Below are 18,056 nucleotides of genomic sequence, written 5' to 3'. Positions count from 1 at the left end.
CTTGGCTTTTAGAAAGCTGCCTTCTTGCTGTATCTTCACTGGGAGAAAGAATGCGTGAGTTCTCTGGGATCCTTTCTTAGAGGCACTAACCTCTTCATGAGAGCCTCACCCTCATGACCTGCTCTAACCCTTATTACCTCCCCAAGGCCCCTTCACCAAATACCATCACATTAATTGGGAGAGCACGCTGACACAATTCATTCCCAGAGAAGTGTTCTTTTAAATTTTTTCTTTTCTGATCTTTAAATTTTTTATACTTTTCTCATTACTTGAAATCATTTTTTATCTTCTCCTTTTGCTCAGTATTCTATTTACTGGCCTTTATTAGTGTCATTAAAAGTTCTGAGTTGCCATTTAGCAAGCTGACTTCAGCCAACAGCTTTTATAATTTTTAAGATTCTGAATAGAGTGTACTCTGAGGTTTAAATACTTACAGTGTCTGGGAAAGTAGCAGAGGATGACCAAAGTGCTTGCACCCCTGCCATCCATGTGGGAGACCCAGCCCATTTTGGGGAGTGAACCAGTAGATGGAAGATCTCTGTCTCTCTCTCTTATCCTGTCTCTCAGTAACTTTGTCTTTCAAATAAACAAATAAATCTTTTAAAAAATACTAATTACTGAACTACAGGTCTGGAGACATAAACTCTAAAGAATTAATGTATTTGTTAGTTGTTCCTGCCAGTGTACACTTGGTATTAATTGTCAGTCTCCCTAAATGTTAAAGAGGGAAATTAAAGTAGGTAGATTTGTAGCTATTGATGCATTTAGTCTGGTTTTCTCTAAAACTAAAACAATTTTCTGCCTAAAGTAATAAGTTTCATTTAAGTTTTGGGTTACCTAGATAAAGACTTTGTCATGTAAGCAATCAATGAAGTGCTTTATTCTGTAGACCAGGCCACCCTGGATGACATGGAGAAGTCTGTGAATGATGATATGAAAAGGATCATTCCTTGGATTCAGCAACTTAAGTAAGCTTATTTATTTAACTAAGGCTAAAATGGAAGCTTATTTTGACAAGATGTATTGTCTTCCTCATCATTACTCTTGATTAGTCACTGTCCTTAAGGTTTGTGACATGAAACTGGAACACCTTTTGGTACCTTAGAATCTCAGTTCTCTTGGAAGATGTCCAGGATGCTAGGCAGAGCCTGGTGTCAAATTTCCCTCTAGAGCAAATATAGATATGAAGGACATGACATTCAACTCACATTCTTTGCCGTATTTTTCTCCTGTGAATTTTATTGTGGCAAGTGTTCTCTGTAATGTTCTTATCCAGGATGATATCTGTGGTATGAATCTGCTGGCTGACACTTCCAGAATAGTCGTCTCTGCTTCTCTAGTACCATCATTCAGTTTGTCTTAAAAATCCATTGAATGCTTTGTGCTGTTAAACCAAATAAAATTAAATATGGGGCTAGAGATAATTCTGTGGGGTTTCATTACCACCCTATTGTACCAAGGCACCATAAATAAATTGCAGATATCAAAACCAGAACTGACAAATGGAAAATAGGGGTCACGGGGAGGCTGGAAGACAAAAGAAAGGCTGATCAGTGGGATCTTTGGTTTTTGTAATCTTCTACCCTCGCCTATGTTGGTTTTGTAAATATTTAATGAATTCATTATAATCAAGTAATTTTTCATTAATAAGGCATGATTTTTAATTTCAGTAGATGGATAATAATATATGAGCCTTTTGGGGGGTAGCTGTTTAGTATATCTGTTTGTTGGTCAATAGATTATAGTCAGTCTCACTAACAATTTTTAGTGTTTTGGCATTTTGTGTATTTTGGCTAAGTAAGCAAGGCTTAAATATCTAACATTCTTAATTAATATACCGCATAACTTAAGGTTGTTAGTGCCAGAAATAAAATCTAAAACCAGAGAGCTAAGCCCCAAAAGCCTTTAACAATTATGTATCTGTAGTTTAACTGACATTATTTATTTCTGAGAAATGTCACCTGAGATTTACTTAAAATAATCTCAAATGATCTCATTAGTGACCAGTATATCACTAATCTATCATGAACCATTTTTTGGGTGGGCAAGATGTTTTATTGAGGTGCAATTTTATTGAGGTATAACTTTATACCATATAATCCACACATTCAATGATTTGTACAATTCAGTAATTTCTAGGAAATTTGCTGATTTTTACAACCATCACCACAATCCAGTTGTAGGAAATTTAAAATACTTCTATCATCCCCCAAAAGACTCATTTATAGTAAATTCTTAATTCCCAGCCCCAGTCAACTATGAATATACCTTCTGTTTCTATAAATTGGCCTTTTCTGGACATTTCACATTTGTAAGTCATAACATAGATGCTCCTTTGTGCCTGTTCTCTCACTTAGCATGCTGTTTTCAAGATTTTACCATGTTATAGCAATGTATGAAGATTTCTATTTCTCTGTGTCCTTGCCATCACTTGTTACTATCATTGAATATAGATATTCTGGTGGGAAAAGATCTCATTGTGATTTTAATTTCATTTCCCTAAGGACTAATGCAGTTGATCATAAGTTCATATTTTTTTATCATGTTCAATAAAAGCGAATTCTAGAAAAAGTAGTGAAAAATCATATAAAGACTATAAACTCCCTTTTTTTTATTATAGTCAACAGACAAAATTTATACTTTAAAAAAAAAAAAGATGTATTTGTTTGAAAGGCAGAGCAGCAGAGAGGGCAAGATGGAGAAAGATCTTCTGCTGATACACTCCCCAAATAGCTGCAAGCCAGGAGCCCAGAACTCCATCTGAGTCTCCCACGTGGGTGGCGGGAGTCCAAGTAATTGGGCCATCTTCTGCAGCCTTCCCATGTGCATTAGCTGGGAGCTGGATTGAAAGTAGAACAGCTGGGACTTGAACCTGTGCTCCAGTATGAGATGCCAGCATCCTAGGTGGTGGCTTAACCCACTGTGCCACAATGCCAGCCCCAAATTTATACCTTAATAAATATAGTCAGAACAAACACACCGTAGGAAAAAAAGAAAACTATAGAAAGTGTTAGGAGTGAAATAGCAATTAACACTTTAGAAAAAGACCACCTTTATATATTGCTATTTAAAACTTTTAATGTGACAAATGAGCTCCTTTCTTGCTTGTTGTAGTTTATATAGGTCATATTGATGGTAATGATAATCATATGAGATAATGTTTATCTTAACTGTTTCTGTGTTTTTCTTTTAGTAACATAGACAGTTAAGATGACATTCTTACAAAGGTCTGTTGATGGAAATGGAAGTAGAGATTTGAAAACATTTCAGCAAGTTCAGGATGGTCATTTGTAACTTTTCAGCAAGTTCAGGCTGGTCATTTGTAACTCTTATCCAAAGTGAAGCAAGTGATAACAATGTTTTCAAAGTTTATCTGTACTTAATCAGTAGCCACTTCCAGCAATTGATCCTGTAACATTGTTATATTTGTCTTTGGAGAAAAGTTGTTTCCAGATTTTATATACTTTCCAGTAGCAGTGGGCAAAACTACCCTTAAAGTGTTACATATTATAACATGGTTTTATTGCATCTGAATAGTGTAGTTTTTACCACATGCAGTTCACTGCACAAACAGTGCAACACCCTGACTGGCCTGTACTCTGTTCAGCCAGGTAAGTTTGATGATCATGAGCTTGGATGTTGTGGCATTGTTACGTTGGTGTGAAAAATTCTTTTGTGGAATTATCTCACTGTGCAGCAGTGAGAAATTGTGCCAGTCATTTTGTCCTTTTTTTATGTATTTAATTGTATGATATCCTAACCTCAAGGATAGACAACGAAATAAAAGGAAAGAGAAAACTCTAGTAAAAGCATCAGATTGGGGGCTGGCATTGTGGCACAGTGGGTTAAGCCACCACTCATGACCCTGACATTCCATATCAGAACACAGGTTCAAGTCTTGGCTGCTCCGTTTCTGATCCAGCTCCCTGCTAATGTGCCTGGGAAAGCAGAGAATGATGGCCTAAGTACTTGGGCCCTGCCACCTGTGTCGGAGACCAGGCTGGAGTTGCAGATTCTTGGCTTCGGCCTGGTCCCAGCCCTGGTTGCTGGTGGGGCATTTGGGGAGTGAACCAGTGGATGGAGATCTGGCTCTTTCTCTGTCTCACCCTCTCTTTCCAGTGCTCCACCTTTCAAACAAATCTTTTTAAAAAGTATCTAAATAAAATACGGTGACATATTTGAAAAGGAGGAGAGAAAGAAACTAATTAATACTGGCATCTACTGTGTATACTGTGCTTTTTACACATATGCAATATAAAAACTGGTTTACATTTCCAGTGATACTGTAAAAGTGAAATATTTTTATACCTATTTGCTCTATTTTGTTTTATGAACACTTCAGGCATTTTATGCAGGATGTTGAGAACAGTTTGTATTATCTTTAGACCATAGGAAATCTGTCATTCCCTGTAATAATACAGTGTCTGGCCTTATAGATAATTTTGCTTTAGAACTAATAAAAATCATTTCATATTCCATTTTAAATTTGTTAAACTAGAACTAAGAATTAATAGTCCCATACAAAACTGTGGAGAAGTGATTCATCAGTGTGATCATGTGTCCTTGTAGTTTAGTTAAATTTCAATTAATTTTTTTTATTGTCTTCAGTCTATTTATAAAAAACCAGTAGCACAAGTTAATCAGAAAAGTATGATTTCATGATGTGGATTTTTCTCTTTTCAATTAAGATTTTGGCTTGGACAACAGCGTTGCAAACAATCGATAAAGCATCTGCCTACAATAAGCAGTGAAACATTGCAACTTTCCAATTACTCAACTCATCCTATTGGAAACCTATCTAAGAATAAGCTATTCATTAAACTTACCCGTCTTCCACAATACTACATTGTAAGTATGCAATTGAATGATTGAGAGGGATCAAGTTCAGTAATTCTATTAGTGTATTGAATGATTTGTTTAATTTGCAAATGAACTTTATTGAATATTTGACTTTTATATCATGATTCCCAACCCAGGAGGTAGGAATGGTAGAGGGAGATAAGTCATGTCCCATTTGGGGAATATGTTTCTCACCCTAGGATTTCTCCTATATTTGAGGCCTTTCTCAAATTGGAAAAGTTTGAGAACAACCTTTGGAGATGTTTTGATATCAGATAAACTTGTTTGGTTTCAACCGAATATTATGTGGAATTAACTAGCTAAAGCAGTTTTATTTTCAATATCCTTCATTGATTGAAGGCATATTCCTCTTTCTTGACTGAATGTACCTTTCAGTGTACAATAAGATCCTTTCTTATTTCTTTTTCACTCTCTAGGTGTTTTCCAGTTAGTTTCTTTGAGATCTTTGAATTAGTTAAAATTTCAAGTATTAACTTATCTAAAATCTCCATATACACCAAATAGGTACTTTTGGCTAAGAGTCTTAAGATGTTTGAAATTCAAGGTTATTGGTTGGAGGTAATGAGAGTGAATATTTTAAGGAGGTGTACTTTATAAAGATATGATCTTAAAAAGGTCCCTGTGCAGGCTGATATATCTTAAGTTGGGTTACTTATATAGACTGAGTCTTTCACTTGGTGTAAACTTTACTTTTTTTCTGAATTTTAAAATGCCAGCTATGAAGCTAGAAAAAGGGCTATTGTACAGTTCTTAGTGAGCTGCGTGATGTCTGTGTGAAATAATGCATAATACATGCATAATAACCAAACTTATGACCATACATAGAACTCTTATACAAGCCACAAAGTAAGAATTGAAGTGGTCATATCTTTTCATTTTCTGACCTTATTTAGCATCAGCAAGTAGCCAAGCTTTTGTGTCAATGACTAGTGATTTATTGTAAAGCAGTAATTTGTTTTCACATGATTTAGATCAAAAGTGAATGTAGGAGACGGGCATTTGGCCTAAGAGTTAAGATGCTGCTTGGGATACTGCATCATATATTGAAGTGCCTGGGTTTGATGCCTGGTGCTATGTGGTAATGTGCACCTTGGGAAGCAGCAGGTGATGGCTCAAGTGGTTGGGTCCCTGTCAATTGAGGTCTTTGCTCCTGGCTTCAGCCCAGCCCTAGCTCCAATTGTTGTAGTCATTTGGGAAGTAAACCAGTGGATGGTAGTACACCCTGTCTCTCTATCTCTGATAAATGAATGAATGAAAGAACTTGGGGTGTAGGTCCTTCCCCATCATCCACTTTTATCTCTTAAGAATGATAAAATCCAAGGCCGGCGCCGCAGCTCACTAGGCTAATCCTCCGCCTAGCGGCGCCAGCACACCGGGTTCTAGTCCCGGTTGGGGCACCGGATTCTGTCCCGGTTGCCCCTCTTCCAGGCCAGCTCTCTGCTGTGGCCCGGGAGTGCAGTGGAGGATGGCCCAAGTCCTTGGGCCCTGCACCCCATGGGAGACCAGGATAAGTACCTGGCTCCTGCCATCAGATCAGCGCGGTGCGCTGGACGCAGCGCGCCAGCCGCGGCGGCCATTGGAGGGTGAACCAACGGCAAAGGAAGACCTTTCTCTCTGTCTCTCTCTCTCACTGTCCACTCTGCCTGTCAAAAAAAAGATAAAATCAGGGCCGGCACTGTGGGGTAGTGGGTAAAGCCGCCACCTGCAGTGCCAGCATCCCACATGGGCACCGGTTCTAGTCCTGGCTACTCCACTTCCGATCCAGCTCTCTGGGAAAGCAGTGGAAGATGGCCTAAGTCCTTGGGCCCCTGCACCCACGTTGGAGACCCGGAAGAAGCTCCTGGCTCCTGGCTTTGGATCAGCACAGCTCCGGCTGTTGCGGCCAATTGTGGAGTGAACCAGCCCAATAGGAGACCCCTCCCTCCCTCTCTCTCTCTCTCTCTCTCTCTGCTTCTCCTTCTCTGTAACTCTTTCAATTAAATAAGTTTTTTAAAAAAATGATCAAATCATAAAAGTAGAAAGAATACCATAGATATTAAAAAGAAGAGAGGAGAGCATACTGTAGTTGATCTCTCTTTAGATGTTATTTTCTGCCACTTTATTTCTTTTGGTCGACTTTATTGAGATACGTTTACATACAATAAAGATTCAGACCTTTAAGTGTGTGACTTTTGATAAATACATACAATTGTGTAAACCTCCATTTCATTTGGGACATAGAACAGATTCACCTTACCTCATGCTGCCCCCTTTTTAACCAGCCTGTCATCCAACTAGTAACCTGTGACCTTCCTTCTCTGTAATCTTGCTAGTTTCCTTCAGCATAATGCCCTTGATGTTCATTCAGTTTTAGTGTGTACAATAGTTCCTTCCTTTTATTGTAGAGCAGTATTACATGCTTTGAATGTTGCAGTTTGTTTACTCAGTCACCCTCGAAGGACATCTAGGCTGCTTACAGTTTGGGGTGGATGTTACTTAAGCTGCTGTAAACATACACATGTAGGTTGTGTGTGAGCATTCATTTATTTTAGAGAAGTCACCAGGAGTGGCACTGTTGGGTTACGTGGTCAGTGTGTGCTGATGAGACACTCTTGCATCCCCACAAGCAGTGTGTGAGAGTTCTAGGTGCTCCTTATCCTCACCAGCAATTAGCATTGTAACGTTCTGGAACTCCTGCCATCCTGACAGGTGTGTAGCGGCATCTTAGCGCAGTCATAATGGTGCTTGTGTGGAGTGTCTTTTATGTGCTTATTCGCACATTCTTTGGTGAAGTGGCCATTTTGCTTCTTCCATTTCCTGAGCCACACCAGCAATGTGCTTTCCTTTAGAGAGTGGGTGGGGAAGAGGAGAGAAGAAAAGGGAAGGTGAGACAGGAAAGAGTATGTTTTGGCCAAGAGCCTTTTGCAATGGCATTTATTTCTGTCACTAAGGAATTTAGAGAACATTTCTTAAATTTTCACTACACTTTGAAACTAGTAAACAGGTTTGGTGGATAAGAGCAGGGTCTCTGGAGCCAGAGTGTTGGAATCAAAGTGTGTGTACATCACTTCTAGGCTTGGTGACCTTGGGCAAATAACTCACTGTTGATGCCTCAGTTTCCTCATCAGAAAAATAAAGGTAATATCTCCCTTGCTAAGTTATTAGGAACAAATGTGTTCACATCTATAAACTACATGGGATAGTACTTGGCAAATAGTAAGCTCTATATTGGGTGGTGTTAAGTGTCAGGGATGTTTATCCTCTCTATGACTGACCTTTTCAGTTGAAAAAAATGGGAGTTGTTTTTGCATGTTTGCAAGCATGACAGATAGTTGTCATTTTCCTTAGCCATAATTATGTAATTTTCAGGATGTTTTAGAGGTTAAGGTAGAAAGCAGGACAATTTTTAAAATAGACACTATTCTAGAAAATATAGCAGACCAGTTGAATATAGGCATAAACTCTTTTTTCCAATTTATAAGCTGAGTTAGGAATATCAAGAATGTAAGTGCCCCATTTTCTATTGTTTATGGCTATATTTACTTTTACTGTTTAGTCTGAACTGTTTTTTAGAAAACAAATTATATATTTGGGAATGCTTTTTATTTTTAATATCATGATCGATTTGTCCTTGTTTTTTAAATAAAGACATGCACATTAGATTTATAATTTAAAGTCCTTTTTGATAGAAGAAACTATCCAGCACTTTATTTCTCTGAGTTTCTGGTTTGGGCCTTTTTAGGTTGTGGAGATGCTAGAGGTTCCCAATAAACCCACACAACTTTTGTACAAGTACTACTTCATGTCTGTGAATGCTGCAGATCGTGAGGACAGCCCCGTCATGGCCCTGCTGCTGCAGCAGTTCAAGGAAAATGTCCAGGACTTTGTTTTTCATACAAAAACTGGGAAACAGACCAGAACCGGAACCAAACGCAAGGTATGATTGCATACAAAAATGAGCACAGAATTTGTGTATAACATTGTTGTGTTCTTTACTCACTTTTAACATGGGAAACAATTAGGTAAGGTTTTAAAGAGATGGGCAGCTGATACATGTACAATAGTTGTGTACATTTTTTGAAAATATTTCTCTTTTAATTTTAAGTTGTGTATCATTTCCTTGTGGGAACTTGTTAAACACAGAATATTTACTGCTGAATTACCAGTGTTTAGGTCAGCAATTGTTCATTATATGTCAGTATTTGCTTGGTAAACATTTGTTGAAAGAGTAGAATAACATTTGTTTTGATTAACCTTGAGCTTTATTGTGGTGTTTAACTGTACTTTTAACTCACTTTTCTTGTTTACTTAAATTCTAGTTGTCTGATGATCCATGTCCAGTAGAATCCAAGAAAACCAAGCGATCAGGAGAAATGTGTGCCTTCAATAAAGTTCTAGCTCATTTTGTCGCTATGTGTGATACAAATATGCCATTTGTAGGACTTCGGTTAGAGGTAATTTTTGAAACAATTCTAGAAAGAGTAATTTTTAAAAATGTATCCCAAAGTTACATGGATTCCATTAGGTGAACAAAAATGAGTGTGATTCTGTTCATTTTGGGAGGAAAGGGGTTGCTGTCATAGCATCTCATAATAGCCATGTAAAACATGACTAAATTATTTCATCCCTCTGAGTCCAGATTCTGGGCTTACCATTGTTTATGGACATGGACAGTAAATTCTCAGTTTAGAAAAAAATAGCAGTACTGATTAAGCTTATAGGAGGTGATTAGATAGGCTGATCTTTTTTCTGAGTTGGTAAAGCCACATATATTATTTAAGCACTAGTAATTTGCTCTCCTTTCTAAGAAGCATGTCAAAGAATATTAAATTAAATGGTTGCTTTTGGTATATGGACGATGCAAAGGATTTACACAGAATTAGTATCTTTGATGAATATCTAGTATGATCTCCTGACATGAGAGTAAAGGGAGATAACAGAAACTTTTATATATGTATATATATATATATGTGTATATATATATATATATATAAAACTATATATAGTTACATTGGAATGCCAGTTCAAGTCCCAGCTACTCTGCTTCTGATCAAGCTCCCTGCTAATGTGCCTGGGAAAGCAGCAGAGGATGGCCCAAATGCTTGGCCCTCTGCCACCCATGTGGGAGACCCAGATGGAGTTCTAGGCTCCTGGCTTTAGCCTGGCCCAGGCCTGCCCATTGTGGTATGAACCAGTGGATGGAAGAGATCTCTCTCTCCTTCCCTCTCTCTGTCATTCTGCCTTTCAAATAAATAAGTAAATCTTAAATAAAATCCCAGTTACTTCCCTTTATTTTGAAGTTTTCCTTTTTGTATGAACTCCCTCCTTTATAAAATACTATGAATGAAGAAGGGGCCTGCAAATGTGGAAGTGGAGTTTTTCAGTTGGGCTGATGATAATTGCTTTGGGATGGTTTGATGAAAATAGCTTTCATGTCTTTGAACAGGAACCAGCAAGCTTTTTCTGTAAAGGCCAGATGGTAAATAATTTAGACTTTGTGGATCATATGGTCTCTGTTATGGCTATTTAAATCTACTGTAGTAATGTGAGCCAGCCATAATTGATATTTAAGCAAATGATAATGGCTATGTTTCAAATAAAACTTTATTTTCAAGAAGTGGCAGTGGGCTGGATTTGGCCCGTGAGCTGCTGTTGCCAGTAGAAGGCTTTGGAATCTGCAAGTGGAGGATAAGGTATGAAGTTGCGAAGAGCAGCAGTAGCCCTGAGAGAAACCCAGCCCAGAAATAGGCACCTAAAATAGGAACTCATGTCCTTGATGACCCAGCTCCTAGAACTAGGAGCCTGATCAATGTTCTCTTGTCTGGATATTGACCATAGCTCCTAAACAGTACAGGAAGCATCCGTGATTACTATTTACTTACCTGTGCTCTTAGGCTCTTTTTTTTTTTTTTTTTTTTTTTAAATTAATTTATTTGAAAGAGCAACACAGTGAGGGATAGACAGAGAGTTTCTGTCTGCAGGTTAGCTCCCCAGACGGCCACAATGGTGAGGCTGGGCCAGGCTGAAGCTAGGAGCCAGAACTCCATCTGGATCTTTCACATGGGTGCACTTCAGCCATCTTCTGCTGCTTTCCCAGGAATGGAAGTGGAGCAGCCGGGACTGGAATTGGTGCTCATGGGATGCCTGCATCACAGTGGTTCAACCTGATGTACCACAATGCTGGTCCCCTTAGGCTCTTTTGTCATGCCATTTGGATTGATTCTTGAATGTCATTTAGTTGTTACCTTTGCAGTGGGAAGGCAGGATACACATGATGTTGGAGCATTGTGATGTTTATGTCTTCTCTTCCCAACCCACAGGCCAGAATTAAAAAAAAAAAAAAAACAGTGTACTTTTGTGGGCCACACAAACCAATACCATTGGCATGTCTTCTCTGTCGTTCTCTGTATTCCTATACCTGTTGTACACTTAGGTCATGTAAGAACAGTCTATAGTTATCTGTTAAACTCATTCTTAAAAATTTAGCTGATTTTTCTTTCTGTGAAGTTCTAGCTAGTTAAAAAACGAAAGCAGTGTTTCTGGTTTAGGTAAGTTATACTGAGATGTGATAAATTAATCTTACCAGAGACGTTTGTGTTTCTGATAGAATAGTGGCTACCTTTTTGAGCTATCTCATGCTTTAGTTCCTTTTAAATCTGAATCCCTACTGCCTAATTGATCAGTAGTTATTTTTCTAAACCTCTGCCCTAGCCCCAAAGAGCAGCACTAAGTCAGTGCTTAGAGCTGCCTTAGATCCTTTCTGGAACAAAGTTTGTATAAATAAATAGTTTGGGGGCCGGTGCTGTGGCACAGTAGGTTAAGCCTCTGCCTGTGGCACCGGCATCCCATATGAGCACCGGTTCTAGTCCTGGCTGCTCTTCCTCCAATCCAACTCTCTGCTGTGGCCTGGGAAAGCAGTGGAAGAAGGCCCAAGCACTTGGGCCCCGCATTCGCATGGTAGACCTGGAAGTAGCTCCTGGCTTCTGGCTTCAGATCGGCTCAGCTCCAGCCATTGCAGCCATTTGGGGAGTGAACCCTCTGTAACTTTACCTATCAAATAAATTAAAATCTTTTAAAAAGTAATTTGACATAGAAGCCCTGGGAATACCTGCCAGAGGCAAACATTTCATTGGTGGATCAGGTGACTTTCTGGCATACCTTAATAACTTCCATGGAAAAGGTTTCAGGCCCTATTGCTGCATTAATCTTTTTAACTTGCTTTCTGAATCCTTTCAATTGGGAAAGATATCTCATTGGGAAAATGCATAAGTTGAAAATCTTTTCTTGAGTTTCACATAGTAAATGATTTTAAAAATGTGGTTCAGAAAAGTTATTCACTAAATATTTTTTATGATTAGAAATAAGACATGACTGTGGTTTAAACTTTGTTTTGAACAAACACAATAGAATTATACAAGGAAAAGGTCTTAATTTTTGTTGCCTCATTTGGAACCACCAGACTTGACTCTGAATCACTTGGCTCACTGCAAAATTAGATTAGTCTACAGAATTTCAAAGATTTGCCACCTGTGGAGGTATGCGTGTGTTTTAACTGGAGGCTCTGAGGCAGCTTTTAGTTTCATTGGACTTAATATGTAGGCAATTCAGTGATGGGGCTAATGCTCGTGCCTGATATGTGATAACTTTGTGAAAAGACTGGCCCTAGAATAAATGCAGTGAGAACAGGCAGTGTTACTTAGAAAAGGTAGTTTCTTTGTAAAATTGGTGGTCTGATCCAATTGTGCTTTTCTCTTTCCAGTTGTCCAATCTCGAGATTCCACATCAAGGTGTACAAGTGGAAGGTGATGGTTTCAGCCATGCAATTCGCTTATTAAAGTAAGTCCCTGTCATGTGTCTTACTTGGTGCTATACCTTGTAGTCACATTGCCAGAGCTGTTCCCCTCGTTCCTTGAGACAGTATAAAATAGAGTTCTTAGTCTGTGTATGTCACAGACTTCTGCATAGAATTACTAGGAATGTGGGAAGATTCCCTTGAACCTATGGAGTGGCAATCTGGCACCACTTGATGTTTTAGGATGTCTTTCCTCTGTATTTCTTTTGTTTATACATCAGATACTTACTGAATATGACTGTTTATCAGGCTTAAATTCTCATGGGTTCTTTAGGATGCTATGTGTTCTTATAGCCATAGATGTGGGCTAGTTTTGAAGTCAGGATGGGTATCTGAAAAATACCAGTGGTACTTGAACTGAAGGGGAGATGAGAATTGACCATAGGAAATGGAATTGAGGTGGGGACAAGAGATTCTAACCAGAAGGAATAACTGCTTATATGAAGACTTGGAGGCAAGAGAGAGCTCCATGTTCTGGAGCTCAAAGGAGTTAGTTTAGTCTGACAGGAGGTGAGGGAGCCAGAAGAGCAGGAAGGGTAAGGTCTCATAGGACTTTTATCATAATGGCACTAAGAAACCATCAGATAATTTTAGGCAGGTTAGTGAGGTGCTTTGGAAAGCTCAACCTGATAGCAGTGTGGAAAATAAATTGCTGAGGACAGACTGAAGTAGAAAAACCAGTAGCTGAAAATGAATCTTGATGTGAATGGAATGGGAGAGGGAGCGGGAGATGGGAGGGGTGCGAGTGGGAGGGAAATTATGGGGCGGGGGGAGCCATTGTAATCCATAAACTGTACTTTGGAAATTTATATTTACTAAATAAAAAAAAAAAACCCAGTAGCTAAAAGGGCTTACACCGGGGTTGTTAGTAGTTTGGATTGTGGCAGGTTCCATAAGAATTTAGGAGATGAAACATTCAGAGATTGGTGATTAGATTGAAGTTGGACCAGAGAAGGGGGGAGAGGTGGCAGAGATGCTTCTTAGCTTTATCTTGGGCAGATAATGGAATGGGGTGGTGCTTTCGGAGAGAAACACTGCGGGTATGAGTTTGAAAGGACTTTGCTAAGTGTGAAGTGCTTTCACACCTTTTGAGTAGGCAGGAATGTGTCTTGGGCTAGGCTTGCTCAGATAACAGGTCTAACAGGTCTGGGCAGGAGAAGTCAAGTCATCACCATGGTGCTAATAATTGAGTTGGTGTAGATAACTAAGAGAGTATAGACAAGCAAATGGGCAGAGGACAAGTAGCCAGAGATTGTTTAAAAGTAAAGTGAATGTTTTGCATGAGCTTTGTAAAGTGTTTCAGTGTGGACTTGGCAAAGCTAAAGTACTATCTAAGAGATACACTGTTTGGGTCCAAAATACAGGTTTTTGGCAGAGAGGAGGAGATACATTTCATTGTTTCTTTTTCATTGTTCTTGGCAACTGCAGATAAGCCAGTGATTTTTTCACTTTTTTTTTTTTTTTTTTTTTTGGTAAGATTTATTTATTTGACAATCAGAGTTACAGAGGAAGAAGGAGAGACAGATAGAGATCCTCCCTCTGCTGGTTCACTCCCCAGATGGCCACATTGCCTGGGGGAGCCACGAGCTTCTTCCAGGTCTCCCATGTGGGTGGCATGGGCCAAGTACTTGAGCCACCCTCCACTGCTTTCCCAGGCCCTTAGCAAGGAGCTGGATTGGAAGTGGAGCAGCCAGGACTTGAACTGGCACCCATATGGGATGCTGGCATCTCAGGTGGAGACTTTACTTGCTGTGTCACAGTGCCAGCCTCTAAGCCAATGATGTTAACATTTGTGTTCTATTTGCTTAGATATATTTTCATGGATTGCCAGATTTGTAAAATATCTTGTTCTTAGCACTTTTACAAGAGGAATTTCAGAATGCTCTTTCTTTTTGAACTCAAGAACTTATGAGACCTGCCTAGGAAGAAAGCATTTGGTATATTTTAGCTTCCTTTTGCAATAATTTTAAAGGAAGTCTTCACTCTAGTACTGGCTTTTGTTTTCTTTATTTAAAATTTAAAGGAAAATGGTTAGAAATGAATAAATTAAAGATACATTTTTGTATAGTAAATGCTGTTCGTTGTTGGGGTAGGGTATAGAAAGGAAAAAGGGAAAACTAATGTCTCAACATGATTTTATTAAATTAAAATCCTGTATCCATATCTGATTAGTATGTAATTGCTGTAATGCATTTCATCTTGAGAAGCTCTTAGGTTTTTAGTCCTAGATATTTTAACATTAAATAGGAATGTGAGTTCATACCTGAAAGCTTTAAAATTGGGCACCTTTTTTTTTTAAGTTCTATTCTTGTTCAACTTAATCTCTTTGATGTACTCAGAAATCATATCAGATGTACTACAGTAAACTTCTTCGATTGCAGGGCCAGCGCTGTGGCCTAGCAGGTAAAGCTGCCACCTGCAGTGCTGGCATCACAAATGGGTGCCGGTTGAGTCCCGGCTGTTCCACTTCTGATCCAGCTCCCTGTTAATGGCCTGGGAAAGCAGTGGACGATGGCCCCAGTCCTAACGCCCCTGCACCCGTGTGGCTGGAAGAAACTCCTGGCTCCTGGCTTCAGATGGGCCCAGCTCTGGCCGTTGCGGCCATCTGGGGGAGTGAATCAGCAGGTGAAAGATTGATCTCTCTCTCCCTGTAACTCTGCCTTTCAAATAAATCAATAAATTTTATTTTTTAAAAAAAGCTTCTTTGATTACCATGGTTCATGGAGTGCTTGCCTTGTGCAGATTAAAAAGAGCCTTGATCGTATGGCACAAATGAAGCTTGAGACACAAATTTCAAGACCAGCATCTTCATTACCTGTTTTTGAACTCTTGTCCCGAACTCACATTACAGTCATGGGCAATGGTCCTGTCTGGTGACCACACCTACAAGGGTTTTCTCAGCACCCGTAGTGTTTCTTTGCTTTCTGTAGCATTATGCTGATAATGCCCAGGCACAGCTTTTTGCGAGTTGGGAGAGTCAGCTTGTCCTGCATACGCGTGTTCAGCCTTTATGAAACAGTCTTCAGTTTCCTGTACTTGTTTTACTAGCATTCGAGTGACCTTCCTACTTTTGCACTACAGAGCCAGAATGCAGTTAATGATGCTTGTAGAACCCCTGAGAACAAAGCTGACGCAGAACTGCCCTAGAAGACTGTAGCCTACTTCCTCCTCAGTTTGTCCAGTCCTCAGAAGAACAGGAAAACAATCAGTCAGGAGTAGCTTTTTCGATCAGAAAACATTTTGAATTAAAAGTTTCTAGATAAGGTTAATCTGTTGTCTAGGAAATATTTTCCTCAGTTCTGAATTGTTGGCTAATACAATATCTTCCTTTTGGGGAGCCTGGTTGCTTTGCCTTTTTCCTCACATCATCATGCCGCAGGGATTAAAGTAGTAGTTGTAGTTTATTTTTTCAGTTAAAAATAAGTAAATATTTTGCAGTCTTCTTGAAAGGAGAGCTAGTTGTATCTCCATCACAGATTAAGGACGTGACATAAAACTCATCTTGAGGATCCTACTGTCCCTGAGAGCATAAATCGAAAGAAACACATTTACCTTGGTTCTCACCTGAAAATGTGCTGGCTCCTGTGTTTCCATTTTCTTACCAGATGGATTTCATGAAAAACCTATTTTATATGAAAAGAAAATAGTATATTACATTTATATTTTCAAATTCAAGATTTAAAGGTCTGTGGGATCATTGGGGTTGGCAATCACTTAGGACACTTGCATCCATAGCAGAGGTCCTGATTCAAATCCGAGCTGCTCTGCTCACCATCCAGCTTCCTGCTAATGAGCACCCTGAAAGGCAGCGGGTGATGACTCAGGTACGTGGGTCACTGCCACTCCTGTGGGAAACCTGTGTGAAGTTCTGGACTCTGATTTTGGCCTGACTCACCCTGGCTGTCACAGACATTTGAGGAGTGAACCAGTAGATGAGAGCTAGCACTATTCTCTCTCTTGAATAAAAAAATAATAAACATGTAAAAACATTTAAAAAAATCTGTGTGAATTGACTGCTTTATAACTCCTATGGGAAGGGTTATGTTGTAAGATATAAGAGCAAGAAAGTCCTCAGTGTATCTCTCAAGTTGAAGAACATATATGCAATATACACAATTTTTATGATTACCCAAAATACAGTTTGAAAGAATCTTTCTAGTAGTGATAAAAATTATGTAGTATGAAAGATTAACTTTTGAAAAACTTTAAGAGCCATACATTGAAAAGGAGCTATGATGGAAATTGTAATGAGAACGTTTCTATACTACATAAATTCTATTTTTATATAATCTGTATAGGTTCTCCATCCCCCCCTTTCAGATTTCTTTCTTTCTTTATTTATTTTTACTATACACAGTCTTGGTTATTTATTCTAAGGTCATTACTTTTCTACTCCTCGGTGGTTTTGGCCCCTAGGGAAAATCTGGCAGTGTCTGGAGATATTTTTCATTCTGGGAGGTGCTACTGGAATCTAGTAGGTAGAGACCAAGGCTACATAGAACTGCTCCCTGCCACAAAGAATTATCCAGCCTCAAACGTCAGTACTGCCAGGAATGAGAAATTCCCGCTCTAGGTGTTATGTTCCTTCTTTTTTAGTATTTAAAGCATACATTTATAAAATTTTAACTGATACATAAAAACTGCAATATTTATGGAATACTATGTGATGTGTTGATCTAGTTGCTTAGGTTTATTGCCTTTCTATAATCATCATACTACATTGGAGAATTTACCACCTTCTCTGAGTTAAGGAATAATGTGTAATTAAACAACGTATTATCTCATGTCATCCTTCACTGAAATTAACAGCTGAAATACATTATTACCTTGTAATTTTTTGAGAAATGATATCGTTCATAAAGCTGTGGAAGGAAGATGCAGAAGTAGGTATTTTAAGCCACCAAAGGTATACGTAATTCCTCTTGTATGGGATACACAAAGGGACCTCAAAAAAGTTTATGGAAAATCCATATTGTGAAAAAAACTGCATAAATTTCAGATTTTTTTAGACCAAGAGAAACTTCTAATTCCATTTTCCCATAAGCCTTTTTTGTTTTAAAAAGAATTATTTCTTTATTTGAAAGGCAGAGTTGGGGGAGAAAGAGAGTGTGTGAACCATCTGCTGGTTCACTCCCCAAATGGCCGCAATGGCCGAGACTGAGCCAGGCCAAAGCCAGGGACCAGGAGCTTCTTCCAGGTTTCCCAAATTGGGGGGGGGGGGCAAACACTTGTGCCATCCTCCACTGCTTTCCCAGATACATTGGCAGGAAGCTGCATTAGAAGTAGAGCCCCAAGTTCAAAGCCCCTATCCTTTGTACTATATCATCTCATCTTCAAAGAGTGATTTTAGAGTATTTTGTTCACA

General features: G+C 39.0%; 1 protein-coding gene across 6 annotated transcripts in view; it reads left to right on the top strand.

Annotated features, from left to right (window-relative positions):
* MED14 (mediator complex subunit 14) overlaps positions 1 to 18,056 on the top strand; it is a 73,118-nt gene that overhangs the window by 22,396 nt on the left and 32,666 nt on the right. For all 6 annotated transcript variants that reach the window (XM_070067491.1, XM_070067489.1, XM_070067493.1 and 3 more), the window contains 5 exons: positions 890 to 968; positions 4,689 to 4,848; positions 8,582 to 8,776; positions 9,159 to 9,293; positions 12,599 to 12,675. In XM_070067491.1, coding sequence (XP_069923592.1) covers positions 890 to 968; positions 4,689 to 4,848; positions 8,582 to 8,776; positions 9,159 to 9,293; positions 12,599 to 12,675 — 646 coding nt within the window. The remainder of the gene's footprint in view (positions 1 to 889; positions 969 to 4,688; positions 4,849 to 8,581; positions 8,777 to 9,158; positions 9,294 to 12,598; positions 12,676 to 18,056) is intronic.

Source organism: Oryctolagus cuniculus, chromosome X, assembly GCF_964237555.1.
Source record: "Oryctolagus cuniculus chromosome X, mOryCun1.1, whole genome shotgun sequence".
Classification (NCBI taxonomy): Eukaryota; Metazoa; Chordata; class Mammalia; order Lagomorpha; family Leporidae; genus Oryctolagus; species Oryctolagus cuniculus.
This window is presented reverse-complemented; position numbering and strand designations above follow the sequence as displayed.